The sequence below is a fragment of the Rana temporaria genome, chromosome 4, assembly GCF_905171775.1.
Source record: "Rana temporaria chromosome 4, aRanTem1.1, whole genome shotgun sequence".
Lineage (NCBI taxonomy): Eukaryota > Metazoa > Chordata > Amphibia > Anura > Ranidae > Rana > Rana temporaria.
In genome coordinates, this window is record NC_053492.1 from 257084760 (window position 1) to 257099858 (window position 15099).

Consider the following 15099-nt stretch of genomic DNA (forward strand, 5'->3'; position numbering starts at 1 on the left):
TTAGCATACCCGACGCGGAAAACAACGCAAACTCCACCCAGTGGGCTCTGAAGTATTGCAAAAGAAATTGGGAGCAACTGCGCTAATAAAATTCTAATGTAATGAAGTAGTACTCCTAAGGAGTACTAGTCTGAAAAAAGCTGCACCTTACTGTGTACGGTGAAACAGTAAAAACATAAGAAAAAATAACAAGATGCGCTAAATATAAACAAAGTATAACAATATGTCACAAATAAATGTCCATAGGTGAAAGTGGAAAAAAAAAAAAAGAAGAAGTAATGTTTGATGAAAAAGAAGTCCTTAAAGAAACGGTAAAGTTTCTATCCACCCATAAAGTGAAAATCAAAAAGGAATGAGCCAATTGATCCACAGAAGAGTCCAAGGATAAGAGGTAAATATCCCAGAGTAGTGATCCACCACCAAGAGCAAACGTAGCCTCTTACCGGATAACCGGCGGTCTCTTAACTAAAAGAAGACCCCAGAAAGCATGATAATAGATGAACCTTTGGAGATCAAATCGCAGGTGGGCTGAGCTGGAAGACAGTCTTTATCCCGTTCCAATGTTTACGAACTCGATCAACAGGTCACATGAAAAGATATATAGGGACCGCAATAGTGTGATACCATAAACGTATTTATTTTAAAAGAAGTCAAAAACACACTTACATTAAAATGATGATAAAAGGGCATGTCAATTGGAGCTCCGGCCGGAAGCTAACCAAAAAACCCGTTCAGTAATGAAGAAGTCGTGCAAGTATGCGGGGGGTAATCCGATGCAGCACTCGTTCCGCCCGACCGGTTTCGCGAAAAATCGCTTCCTCTGGGGCACGGGTGACACACCGGATCACCCCCCTTTAAATAGCAAACATAATTGTAAATGGAGCAGCGCCACGGCCGCGCATGCGCAGTGGCAGCGCAGACCAAGCCTCGATCTGGGCTGCCAGTGGGGCGCAATGGTGATTAATACCCCGTGGACAAATAATAAAAAAATACCCCATAAATTATTATGTAGGCGCCAGAGAGTTGACAGACAGACCGAGAGGCAACAAGGGGAATCAATTCTGTATCCCCGTGTGTCCTCCTCCAGGTCTAATCTGTCTCGTCCTGGAACGCAAATGCGGTACTTCCGCATGTCGTCATCACGCGCGTACGTCATCACGTGTCAGCGCGAGACCACGCCAGCCGGAAGTCAATTAAAGTCATAGGCCAATATACCGCAAGACAGTGCGGGCCAAGCCTCTATTTGAATTTAGAGAGAATAACCACACACTGGATGCGGCGATTGGACAGGAGCGCCTCACTACAGGAGGCGCAAAGGACCAAATAGGAAAAGATCTCAAAATAAATAATATACCGCAAACAATGTCTATATGGCACTGCAGGGCGAGACCCGATGCCATCACAGGTTAACCCCCCGAGTGCCAACACAAATCACTTATTTTCCCAAACTAAAATTAGGAAAAGAAGAATTTGTTATGAAAATGTATTTGCATAAAAATCGGTGATTAAGAAATGTTTAAACATTGGAATCTCATACTGTACAAGCTTATATGTGGCTGCAACATACAAATAACTCGTACTACCGCCTCTATTGTTTTTCAAATACATATTATGAAGTTATTATGTGTCAAAACTCCTGCTAGTCTAGAGAAGCTACAATAACATGAAATAGCAGTATATAACTGCCGCAAAAGAGAGAAAACCTAAAACATAAATCTTTAAAAAGTCATATGAATATTACAATAGCAGAAAATAATATTTCATATCTTATAAAATATTTTAAAATATTTTACTGTATCAGAAAAGGGGGCAAAAATTGTTAAGAATTATTAATAAAAGCGTTAATGTCTGTATCGATATTAAGCCCAAATGGCGTGTATGTTTTGACACGGTGAATCCACGCCATTTCTTGTCTGGAGATTTCCCTGACAAGATTACTGCCCCTCCAATGGGGGCGATATTTGTCGATCCCTATAAATAGGGTTTTGGAAGGGTCCCTATTATGCTTCAGATCGAAGTGTCTTGATACCGAATGCTTATCATACCCACTCCTAATCTTAGAGATGTGTTCATTGAGCCTGACCGATAGTGCCCTCTTAGTACGGCCAATGTACTGAAGCCCACAAGGGCACTGAATAAGGTATATAACCCCTTTTGTAGAGCAGGTGATCAGAGGCTCAATGACAAACCTTTGTTGGGTTGCTGAGGACTGAAAAGAACAGACCCTCCTATCCCTGCAGCTGTTCAAAGAACAGACTTGGCAGCGTTTACACCTATAGTAACCGGTCAGATTTTCCAAAAAGGTCCTAACGGCTTTTGGTGGATCCTGTACACTTGGTGCAATGCGACTACCTATCGTAGAAGCACCCTTAAAAATCACATTTGGTTGTGTTGGAAGAATGGGTGCTAAAACTTGGTCTGTAGTTAAAATGTGCCAATGTTTCTGTATAAGTTTCTTCACGCTAAAATGTTGTGCAGAGAAAGTTGTGATAAAAGGCAAAGAGAATCTCTCATTTTGAGCTGTTGGAATTTTATCTGCTAATAAGGAGGCCCTTGCAGTATTCCTGGTTCTATCCATGGATTGGGTCAAGGAGACCATATCGTAACCCTTCTCCTCAAATCTTTTAGAGAGTACTAGAGCTTGACTCTCAAAGACTTGGTTTTTGGTGCAATTCCGTTTGAGACGCATAAATTGACCTAGGGGTACAGATTTTAGCCAAACTGGAAGATGACAACTGTCCAAAGGTATAAATGAGTTACGATCCGTGGGTTTAAAAAAGGTGGATGTAACAAATTCCCCATTCTCAATGTCGATCTGAAGGTCTAGAAAATGTATGGAATGTTGGCTAGACTCAAAGTTAAGCTTGATGCCCCTGGTGTTCAAATTCAACTCTGCCATGAACTTGATAAGTTCATCACCACAACCATCCCATAGGAGGAGGACGTCATCGATATACCTACGCCAGAGTAGAACCTCAGGGCGGCGGTGGTGATCGATGACGTCCTCCTCCCACTTGGCCATAAAAAGATTGGCCAAGCTTGGAGCGTATTTGGCCCCCATCGCCACACCCCTATCCTGTCTATAAAAGACATTGTCGAATAGGAAATAATTGTGGGTGGCTGCGTACCTCAATAAATCCATAATGAATTCAATTTGGGGTTTAGGAAGACCAGAATCCCTATCTAGGTATAACGAGACTGCCTCTAATCCCAATTGATGTGGAATAATCGTGTACAAGGAGGCCACATCAGCTGTGACCATCCATGTACCTGATTTAGGGGAGATGCCAGCAAGTGTGTTAATTACCTGTTTTGTGTCTCTAATATATGATGGAATTTTCTGAACGAGCGGTTGCAGAAAAAAGTCTATAAACTTGCCCACCCGGGACGTGATAGAATCAATACCACTGACGATAGGTCGACCCGGGGGGCAAGTTAAGCTTTTGTGTATTTTTGGCAAATAGTAAATAACAGGCGTTCGTGGGGCACTAGGTACCAAGAACAAAGTCTCCTTATTATTCAAAATGCCACATTGAGACCCCCGCTTCACTATTACCTCAAGATCTTTTTTATACCCACGTAAAGGGTCTCTATTTAAGGGGGTATAGGTGTCGGTGTCATCAACCAGACGGTGTAATTTCTTCAGATAATCACACTGGTCGAGAACAACGATCCCCCCACCCTTATCCGCGGGTCTAATGACTAAAGATTTGTTTTGACACAATGACTCCAGTCCTTTTTTCAAATCACTATTCATATTGGCTTTGTTAATTTTAAGGCAATCTAAATCTTTCAAAACTACATCCCTAAACACCTTAATGCTAGGCGCTAGAGACCCTGGGGGATTGAATAGAGAAGCATTAGACAGTGGTGTATGTTTAAATTCACCATTAGACTGATGGCTTGAAATGGGGTTTGAGAGGAAATGGCGTTTGATACTAAGTCTTCTTGTAAACTTGTGGACGTCCATGTATGTTTGGAATTTACTCAGGTTTCTGGGTGGGGCATATTTCAGTCCCTTATCCAAAATTTGTTTCTCTGTGTCCGACAATTCTTGTTTACTGAGATTATAGATACCAATACCTAAGTTCTTTTTCGCTTTGGCCGACTGGGCCCTCCTCCCCCCTCGGGTGCCTCTCCTCGTTTTGTATTGCCGCTCTGGCTGAGAGGGGCCCTGCGAAAATCCCAACTCTGATTATATGTGTTACCAGGTGGGTTAAAATAGTTTTGGGTTGGGCCATATTGGCTGTTCAATGCCTCATGATAACCCGAAGGGAAAATAGGAGGATTCCCGGGCTGGCGAGTGAATCCAGATGCCCCCCTATTAGATAAAGATCCATTACCACTATCATAATCAGAAATGGGCATGAATCGGTTATGGGTAGGGATATTAAACCCAAAAGCACTGTGGCCAGCATCCTGCGGTAGCCCATAGTTATGGCCTGTAAAATTCATGTTAGGAGGTGGAAAGTTACAGTAATCGGGTCCCCTGTTCCACATGCGGGGAGGTGGGACCTGTTCATAATTTATCTCACCCCTTCCTGAATTATTGACATAAGGTCGTCCTTTAGAAGAAGTTGCCTTCTGGTTAGGTCCCTTTGGAGGGCCCCTCCCCTTCCTAGTAGTGTTTTTGAATACATAAGATGGGGCACCTTGTTGGGGTGGGTGTGATGTTAATACCCGGGGTTGTGAGGCAAAGGGAATAGTTGAAGGGGTGGAACCAACAGGTAAATGTGATGTGGTATCCATCCCTAAATCACCTTCATTATTGGTGGAAAGCTTTTTTTGCCATAGAAAAACAAGATCGGACTTATAGTCATCACTGTCTCGAATGAATTTCTTTTTCTTTTTAGCTTTCTGTTCCCTTTCCTCTTTGTCCAGTATTTTGAGTAAACTAGTGGATTGATTATTATATTCATCACTATCTTTAAAGGGAGTGAGTAATTCTTTAACTGATTTAATTTCATCATCCAAGGTAGCCAACTTATCAATCCTCCTTTGGCCGAGGAATCGTAAAAAGGCCACACCTGAATCATTAAAATATTTGTACCACCCAGCTACATCGGTGTCTCCTTGCTGGGGGGACACTTCCCATCTCAAACTCCTGGGTACCATAGAGGCCTTGACATAGGTTTCCAAAAATGCGATATCCCATTGGGTGTGTATTTCAACAACCATTAGGTTTTTCAACCGCATAAACAAACCTCCCACATCGGACCCTGGTACACTAGGGGTGGTGTCAAAAACCCCTTCTAGATTAACGACTCGTTTAGAGCGAAAATCAAATATATCCATAGTGAAATGGAAACAAAGCTGCAATTGTAAACGTAAAAAAGATATGGAAAAGAAATTGGGAGCAACTGCGCTAATAAAATTCTAATGTAATGAAGTAGTACTCCTAAGGAGTACTAGTCTGAAAAAAGCTGCACCTTACTGTGTACGGTGAAACAGTAAAAACATAAGAAAAAATAACAAGATGCGCTAAATATAAACAAAGTATAACAATATGTCACAAATAAATGTCCATAGGTGAAAGTGGAAAAAAAAAAAAAAAGTAATGTTTGATGAAAAAGAAGTCCTTAAAGAAACGGTAAAGTTTCTATCCACCCATAAAGTGAAAATCAAAAAGGAATGAGCCAATTGATCCACAGAAGAGTCCAAGGATAAGAGGTAAATATCCCAGAGTAGTGGCGCTGCTCCATTTACAATTATGTTTGCTATTTAAAGGGGGGTGATCCGGTGTGTCACCCGTGCCCCAGAGGAAGCGATTTTTCGCGAAACCGGTCGGGCGGAACGAGTGCTGCATCGGATTACCCCCCGCATACTTGCACGACTTCTTCATTACTGAACGGGTTTTTTGGTTAGCTTCCGGCCGGAGCTCCAATTGACATGCCCTTTTATCATCATTTTAATGTAAGTGTGTTTTTGACTTCTTTTAAAATAAATACGTTTATGGTATCACACTATTGCGGTCCCTATATATCTTTTCATGTGACCTGTTGATCGAGTTCGTAAACATTGGAACGGGATAAAGACTGTCTTCCAGCTCAGCCCACCTGCGATTTGATCTCCAAAGGTTCATCTATTATCATGCTTTCTGGGGTCTTCTTTTAGTTAAGAGACCGCCGGTTATCCGGTAAGAGGCTACGTTTGCTCTTGGTGGTGGATCACTACTCTGGGATATTTACCTCTTATCCTTGGACTCTTCTGTGGATCAATTGGCTCATTCCTTTTTGATTTTCACTTTATGGGTGGATAGAAACTTTACCGTTTCTTTAAGGACTTCTTTTTCATCAAACATTACTTCTTTTTTTTTTTTTTCCACTTTCACCTATGGACATTTATTTGTGACATATTGTTATACTTTGTTTATATTTAGCGCATCTTGTTATTTTTTCTTCTGAAGTATTGCATCCTAAGATCCGAAGGCGTACGAAGCCGGACGCCTGTCGGATCTTAGCCAAATGCCGTTGTATCTTTGTTTGTGAATTACAAATAAAGATATGACGTGGCAAATTTGAAAGTACGCCGGAGTATCAGCAGATACTCCGGCGTACTTTTTCTGTGAATCTGGCCCAAAGTTACTATTCAAGGAATTTCCATGTAGTTGCCTTGAGAATATAACATATTTAGTTAACTGGTTCTATTGTCTAGAGGCAATTTAGAACAATGAAACAGTGGTACCGAAGGAATTAATAACTGGGATAAACCTGAAGTAATAGATGTAATTTTCATTACCCATTTCTTATTTATACTACAATAGTGTATCTAGGACGGTTATTATCTCTATTAACTGTGTCCACATTCAAACTATTATATTGGACAACACTAAAAAAGCTGTATTATCTCGGAACAAATATTAACCAAGTGAGCATACCTGGGCTAGTAAGATTATAAGAGGTAGTAGTTAGAAAAAGGGGATTGTCAATCTACATCAAACCCCAAATTAGCCTAAACCTTTACTGTATTTTGCTATTAGTCATTTCCTGAACATTTTGGAACTAGTAAAAAGAAAAATTTATAAGGAAAAGTAAAACATTTTCCCAAGTATCCTCTTAGGGTATAAGTAAATTAGAATTAATTTGTATTTTACTCATAGAATTTGAGAATAAGACGTTGTCGTTGTTTGTGGGAATAGGTGAAGGTCCTATGAGTTCATATGTTCAATCAGTATGTGTTCATCTCTTTTGAGAAAATATGACTGCAATTACTATGGGTTGATATTATTGGTTCATGGAATCTTCTTGGTCCAAAGGATTGGGAGCATATCTTGTTCTTTTGTGGGAATGATGTATCCTATTATTCTTTGTATTTTGGAATGTGTTTTTTGTTGGTGAAGATGGGGTTGCTCTTCTCTGTTGTGGGGAAGCGCTGGTTGTTTCTTACATCAGGTGGAGGTTTATTCGGGTTTATTAGGGTTTGTTGCAGTTCTTCAGCTGTTCTGGAGGTGTATCTATTGCCTTGATAAGTGAATTTGATGGCAAATGGGAAACCCCATTGGTATACAATATTGTGACGTTGGCGTTCCAGTAATTGGGGTTTCATTGAGCATCTTTTGGCAATAGTAAGCTGGGATAAGTCCGCAAATAGCTGGTACTTAAATCCTTAAATCCTCTCTAGCTGCTGACAAATTTGCTCCTTTGACCTGTAATAGTGGAATTTAACAATTATGTCTCTTGGGGGAATGTCTGTTTTCTTTGCTGTGAGGGTAATCGTTTGATAGGGATGGATGGTTGAAGTTCTTGGAATAATGCTGTAATTGTAATTGTAGGTCTATCACCATTTCTGGAATTCCTCTTATTCCTAAACTGGATCTCCTGGCCCTATTTTCAAAGTCCTCCTGTTTAGCTTGAAGTATTAAATTCTCCACTTTTAAATTCTCCATTTCAGTCATATTGTCTTGTGCATTCAGTTCTATTTCATAAATTTTTTAACTCCAAGGCAGCAGTGCGGTTGCCTAGCTCTCTGATCTCTTTAATGAGGCTGCTAGTTATCTGTTCAGAGGTCTGCTTTAATGCCTTATGGAGCATTCTCTCAAACTGATGCAGAAGTGCTGGAGAGACTGTGGATATTTGTGAGGGGCTATGTGAAGGAGTTTGGTTTCTGAGTCAGCCAGAGAAATTGACTGGGTTACTTTTTGCCTGTGAGAGCATACTGAGGCAGTGAATGAGGAGGGAGCCGACACCATTTTAGCTGCGGTGCACCCCTGTGTGTCCTTTGTGAGGAGAGTTTTGAACTTGCCACAGTTTCCTTCCAAAACCATTGTGGCGGTTTAAAATGGTATCTGCCTGTTCCCTGGTACAAGTGGGTGCTTTGTCCCTTATTAAAGCAGCTTTTTCCCTCAGCGCCGTGGGCTCTCCATGTCTGTTCCGCTAGACTCCGCGCATGCACCTCTGTCAATATTTGTTTACCCATGCCATTGCTTTGGCTAGATTATTTTATGGGTAGTTTGGTAAACGTTCAATTCAATTAGATATACAATGAGAGATGTTAAAGATATTTTGGCACTGTAGCAAGTATCTTATGTAAGAAAAAAAGGGTAAAGTCTAATGCCTCCCTTTATGTTGTATTTAAAGCAAACAGATATACACTCACCGGCCACTTTATTAGGTACACCTTGCTAGTACCAGGTTGGAGCCCCTTTTGCCTTCAGAACCGCCTTAATTCTTTGTGGCATAGATTCAACAAGATGTTGGAAACATTCCTCAGAGATTTTGGTCCATATTAACATGATATCATCACGCAGTTGAGACACGAGAGAGTGCCCCCCCCTCCTGAACTGTACCAGGCCACATGCCCTCAACATGGGGAGGATGTCCCCATGTTGATGGGGACAAGGGCCTCATCCCCACAACCCTTACCCGGTGGTTGTGGGGGTCTGCGAGCGGGGGCTTATAGGAATCTGGAAGCCTGCTTTAACAAAGGGGACCCCCAGATCCCACCCCCCCATGTGAATTGAATGAACGGGTGACCCCGCCCCCTCTGATGCAATGGGAAATATGCGTTGCGTCAGAGGGGGGCGGGGTCAACCGTACATGTCACTGGGTAACCCTGTGTTTCCCAGTTGCGCCAAAGGGGGTGGGGTCACCAGCACACATGACAGGTGGCCTCGCCCTCAGCTATTTAACCGCTGTCAAGCTGGAGAGTGTCATTGGTAGGCTATCTCCCATGGATCATGGGCAGGATCATGTCGGCGTCATTGGTATACAGTACAATTCCTTTTGACCAAAAAGGAATCAAAAGTGAATGTAGATTATTTTTCTTTCCTAAATACCAAAACGATCCATACAAATATTGATATTAAACAAGGCAATTAGACAACAAATACAAAGACTTTTTAATCATGTACGAAAGGTAGAAATGTAAAGCCTTCATTAGGGCCAGATAGAGCTAGAGAATTAAGACGGAAGATCCATCTTGCTTCCAGTTTTAATAGATGTTTATCCAAGAAATCAATGAAAGCTGAATCTGTCAAATCAAAAATGCCCATTGTCTGGGCTAATACTTCACTTTTACTGTAGCACATCCTACAGCAAGATTTAAATAGAAATGTGTAGTGTCCTCCCCACAAATGCTTTCTAGACCGTTTGAGTCTGGCATGGTTTTTAACCTCCCTGGCGGTATGATTCTTTCAGAAAAAAGGTGCTGAAAGCGGTACCATTATTTGCAAGGAAATTTGGAGTTTTATACTGTAGGCCTGTAATTTTTAGAAATAACGCACTTAAATCTGACCAAACAAGATTCTAATAGGCATCCCAGGTATGACATTTTTTTAAAAACAAAATTATAAATTATAATATAATAAATAATTATAAATAATTATAACAAATAATAATATAATTATAATAAAAATTATTCAACAATTTAATCAAATCAAAATCACTGAAATTTGCTCAGTTGCAGAATTGTTGCTGTCATTTATTTTTTTATTTTTTTTATGACGAATTTCCCCACAAATCGCTATCGCACAATTCTGCAAGTGATTATAATTTATTATCGCTGTTTTTTAGCTGCTCTAAAACTATTTTTGACATAAAGGGACACTTTTGGTTGCTATGGACAATCTACAGTTTGCAGGCAGAAAGAACAGTTTTTATTATATAAAAGTACATGTAGGGCACTGGGCAGACCACTAGGGACAAGGGGGGTGTGTATTTTTTACATACATTACTGTAATCTATAAGATTACAGTATACTGTATGTAATGTGTTTGTTTACGTTTTTGAATTTGGTGCCGTTCTCCGCTCCCGTGCGTCGTAACATTGCAGGGAACGGAGATCGGCGGCACAGGAGGCCGCTGTGTGAATCGAGCGAGGTCCCGCTCGCTCACACAGCGCGGTGGCATCGCTGGATCCAGGGACAAGGTAAGTAAACACTCCCTGTGGATCCAGCGAGGCGAGCCCGAGTCTGACTCGGGGTTACCGCTCGCAGCATGAAAATCTAACCCCGAGTCAGACTCGGGAATACCGTCAGGCAGGTTAAGGGAGTACCTCACACTCTAAAAAATGTGTGAGGTCCTATTGAAAATCCACACTAGGCCCTTACATGCAGCCTAGCTGGCCAGGAAAGGGGGAAGATGAATGAGCAACCCCTCCCCTGAACTAAACCAGGCCACATGCCTGCAAGAATGTGGGGGAGGTCTTGATGATGACAAGGGCTTTTTTCACAACCCTGGCCTAGTAATGGTGGAGCTTATAAGAATTTGAAAGCCTACTTTAAAAGGGGCCCCAGAATATAAGTCAGGTGGGTCTGTGCTCAGTTGTCTGTCTGTACTCTGATCTCTGTAATTATTTAATAACGATGCTGTACCAAGATCCCCAATATTCAGATAACCATATTGGGGAGAAAATTCTGTCTATGAAATGCCTTCATGGTTGGGTCATTGTAGTTATGTTATTGTAACTACAGAAAAAAAAAACAGGAATGGAAGAGCTACAGATGTTCTTAGAGGCAAAGATACTGCCTGGCAAGCATAAGGGACTCAGACAATAATCAATATCAAACTCAGTGAGAAGGAAGAGGGGGTAGTGACTACAGTGCTGTGAGGAGGCTCCCCCCATAGAAACACCTATAAACTAGGCTTCAGCCTGGAGTGAAACTGACAGCCAGCAAAAAACAGGAAAAAATAATTTTATCTTTCAACCACAGTACTGTTCTGAACAGGACCAAGTGCTACATGTACATTGCATTGTTCTGGTGATTCACACATTTTTATATAGTAACTTCAACACAACAGACACACAAAAAAACACCTTTCCTAATCTAAATCTCTTTACAAGAAGTGTTGAAAAATCCATTTATTTTAGTTCTGATGGTACACGTAGTACCATTCTATGTCATTTGGTTATGTGAAAGATATTGAAATATATAAAAGTTTCAGCATCTGGCCATAGCTCCATTAGATTGATTATTTGCATTGGTACACTTTCAGCAGCTATCAACCAAAGCCTCAAATTGCTCTGGGACACTTTTGTCGCACTCCTTATCATGGAACCTTTGAACAGCAGATTTTTAAACAAAGTTCTGTAAAGATCTGATCTGAAAACGGACTTTGCCTAGGATTTTAGTAGCAATTCTATCTTTAATGTTAGCAATTGGGTGCATGTTTGGGGTCATTGTATTTGTACAGGACACAGTTACAGTTTGTTTCAAACTCTCAGGCCCCATACACACCATAGAATCTATCCGCAGATAAATCCCATCAAATGGGTTTCTGCGGATAGATCCTATGGTGTGTACACGCCAACGGATATTTATCCGCAGATAAATCTCCCCTGGAATGGATTTCCAGCAGATAAATATTTGTCGACATGCACAGAATATCTATCTGCTGGAATCCATTCCAACGGATGGATCCGCTCGTCTGTACAGACTTACCGGATCCATCCGTCCAAAGGGATTCCCCGCACGCGCCGTAATGAATAGACGCATGCGTGGAATTCCTTATATGACAGCGTCGCGCCCGTCGCCGCGTCATAATAGCGGCGACGGCGCGACACGTCATCGGCAGAGGATTTCAGCGCGGATTTCAATGCGATGGTGTGTACACGCCATCGCATTGAAATCCTCTGAAATCTTAGAGAGGATTTATCCGCGGATACGGTCCGCTGAACCGTATCTGCGGATAAATTCTATCGTGTGTATGGGGCCATAGACTACTAACCAGACATTCCCCTATAGAATTCTATGATTTAGGAGCAACAGATGGTCCTTCAGTAATTGCAAGGTGCCCAAATTCTGTGGCAGTCAAACCTCCATATATATTTACAAGGCTATTGCAGTGTTTGGCTGTTGTAGAATGTTCTTACTATAACAAATTCATATTTGTTTTTTACTAGATATATTGTGGACTTCAAAAAAAATTTGATCAGTTACCAAAACATTCATCCATAAGCCTGAATTGACATCCCAATCATTTTGTTGAACTATAGACTTGCAATATTTTTTGTGAAGAGTGTTTTCTATTTTATCACCATGTATTTAATTTTGCACAACATCATTCCCTTTCTTAAAACATCTTAAAACATGAGCTCTGACTAATATGAAGGAAGCTTTTACTTGTTTATGTTTTAAGGTTTATTTCTGAACTTTGTGATGGCGATAACGTTTAGGTAGATGGACTTGTATTCTAAACTTTAACTACTTTAAAAAGTATGGTTTTTGCCTTTGGTTCAGATAAGGTTCATAAAATAAAAGATTCAAAAGTCATTGTCTAACCTGGCAAGACTGATAGCCTTTATCAACTTTTTTTTAGCAACTCTTCTTTTCTTAAAATGACAAGATGTGCTCTGTGAACTTCTTTTTGCCAGCTTGACCTTTATTGATGAAAATTATATTGGCGAGGGCTGACTCAAATCATACCTGATTGTATTTAAACAGCTTACTCTAATTACAACCAATTTATTTCCACTCCAAAAACATGATGTTACCATAAACTTTTTCCTTCTCTCAGACCTAATTTATATACAATTTGAATAGAAAACATATATAATTAGAATGCTTAGAGTATGCTAACTTTTTCATTTGCATATTTAGGACCCATTTAAATGTGCAGTGTGTTAATGCATGTGCATTAACAAGTGTTATGCCATGTGTTAACATGTAACACATTAAGTCAGCCTAATAAGGTCAATGGGTTTCCAATGCATCAAAATGTCCCATAAATCAAACACATCAAAAAAAAATCTGCAACACGTTAAAGTGCTTTGCCATGGTGGTAATCAAAACGAATGGCACCACATAGCATCAATGTAAATTATGTTGCCCTGCATTGCAGCAATGATTCAGTTGCTTCATTTCAGTGCTTCTTTTTCATCAAAGCTGTGTGCAGCCTTACTATTTGACTTATAATGACTATGTACAAATCCATTTGACTTTTTGCTATAGTGCCAAATTCTAGTGAATTTTATTTTCAGTGTTCAGGATCATGTGCAAGGAATAGTTGATTAACTTGAATCATGTTAATAATATATCCCTTGATTTTTATTAGGTTCCGAACTTATGCCCAAAGCTCTTTCTACAAGGATAGTGGGAGGAATATGGTGGTTTTTTACTCTTATCATCATTTCTTCATATACTGCCAACTTAGCTGCCTTTCTCACAGTGGAACGCATGGAATCCCCTATCGATTCTGCTGATGATTTAGCCAAACAGACTAAAATTGAATATGGTGCTGTTCAAGATGGTGCAACAATGACATTTTTTAAGGTATGCAATTTCTTATATTACTTTTTATGAATTAAAATGATAATAAGGTCATGGTTGAAAACTACCAGTGGTGCAAAACGTTTTTTTAAAGTGGGTTGTTTTATTGAAATGTATTGGATTTTCTGTGAAATTCTGTTACACATATGCTATACTTTTTGTCACTGGGCCCCAAGATGTTTTCAGGAATAATTAAATATGTGAAAAAATATCCATATCATTTATCTTACCCTTCATTAGCTGTGGTGACTGCGTTAATTTTTCTTTTTTAAGTCTAAAAAATATTTTAAGCAAGTATAACATTTTGCTAGAAATGCAGTATCAATATTACTTCCTGTGCACTGAACTAAAAGCATACACCATGTTTTCTTCATTCTAAAAATTACTTATCTACTCATCCTCCATGTAATGGGTGGAAAATAAGAAAGGCAGGCATGATAACAACCATAGATTCTGACAGATATGGTGGAGTGAGCTTAGCCACTGGGTAACAGGAAGTGAGGTATTTGCAGGATTACTAGGTTGAAATAAGGAAAAAAGCCTAGAACACCATTTAAAAATAAACGTATTTTAATCCTAACTGGAGGAGAGCACTAAGTGATGAAAATGAATGACTTATCCGTGTAATTGTCCAAGGAGCTGGCTGCAGGCACTGAGGTGATGCCATGGTATATCATACCTCTAGCAAAGAAAGTGGTTAGACCCTCCTAGTTGTGAAGTCTGGCTGAGGAACAGGAAATATGAAAATGGCTAGATAGAAATTCTCTTTTGTTTAGTCATTTTTTTAGTGTCACAAAAAAAAATTATTTGATTACATAATTACATCGTTAATCTGGTTGAAAAAAAAATATCCATTCAGTTAAACCAATTAAGACATTTGAAAACACTTTGCCATGCTTTGTACCAGAAATGCCATTTAAATTTAATTATAAATAGAACAAATTATAGAATTGAATGTAAACGTTTACCTATAGTAACACTACTTACCTTAAAACTAACACTGAACAAAATAGAAAAAGCATAATTCTAATTTTAGTATGTATTTTTGTCTATAGATTACTTGGAAAATAAAAAAAAGTTTTTGAAAGAAAATATTGCCGAAAAGAAGCCTTGCTGTGCCAAAAAACATTGCATGTATTACATTGTTATCTTAAATAATGTCACTGAATAAACAGGCCCATAATGGAAGTGTAAAAACTGCTCTTGTTCATAGGTGGTATACAAGTATAAGAGCTAAAGTTTTTAAGCTTTTTGCCTGGATTTAGGTCCAATTCATAGCCATGTTATTACTACTGCCACTAATGAATGGGAGCTCCTCAATAAGGTCTGTGGTTACTAAGACACCACCCACTGCCAGCGTCCTAGCAACCAATTACATATCCCTGGCCCCATTTA

General features: G+C 39.8%; 1 protein-coding gene across 2 annotated transcripts in view; it reads left to right on the forward strand.

The window, feature by feature from the left end:
* GRIK2 (glutamate ionotropic receptor kainate type subunit 2) overlaps positions 1-15099 on the forward strand; it is an 843393-nt gene that overhangs the window by 685625 nt on the left and 142669 nt on the right. For both annotated transcript variants that reach the window (XM_040350159.1, XM_040350160.1), the window contains exon 14: positions 13490-13707. In XM_040350159.1, the coding sequence (XP_040206093.1) occupies positions 13490-13707 (218 nt within the window). The remainder of the gene's footprint in view (positions 1-13489; positions 13708-15099) is intronic.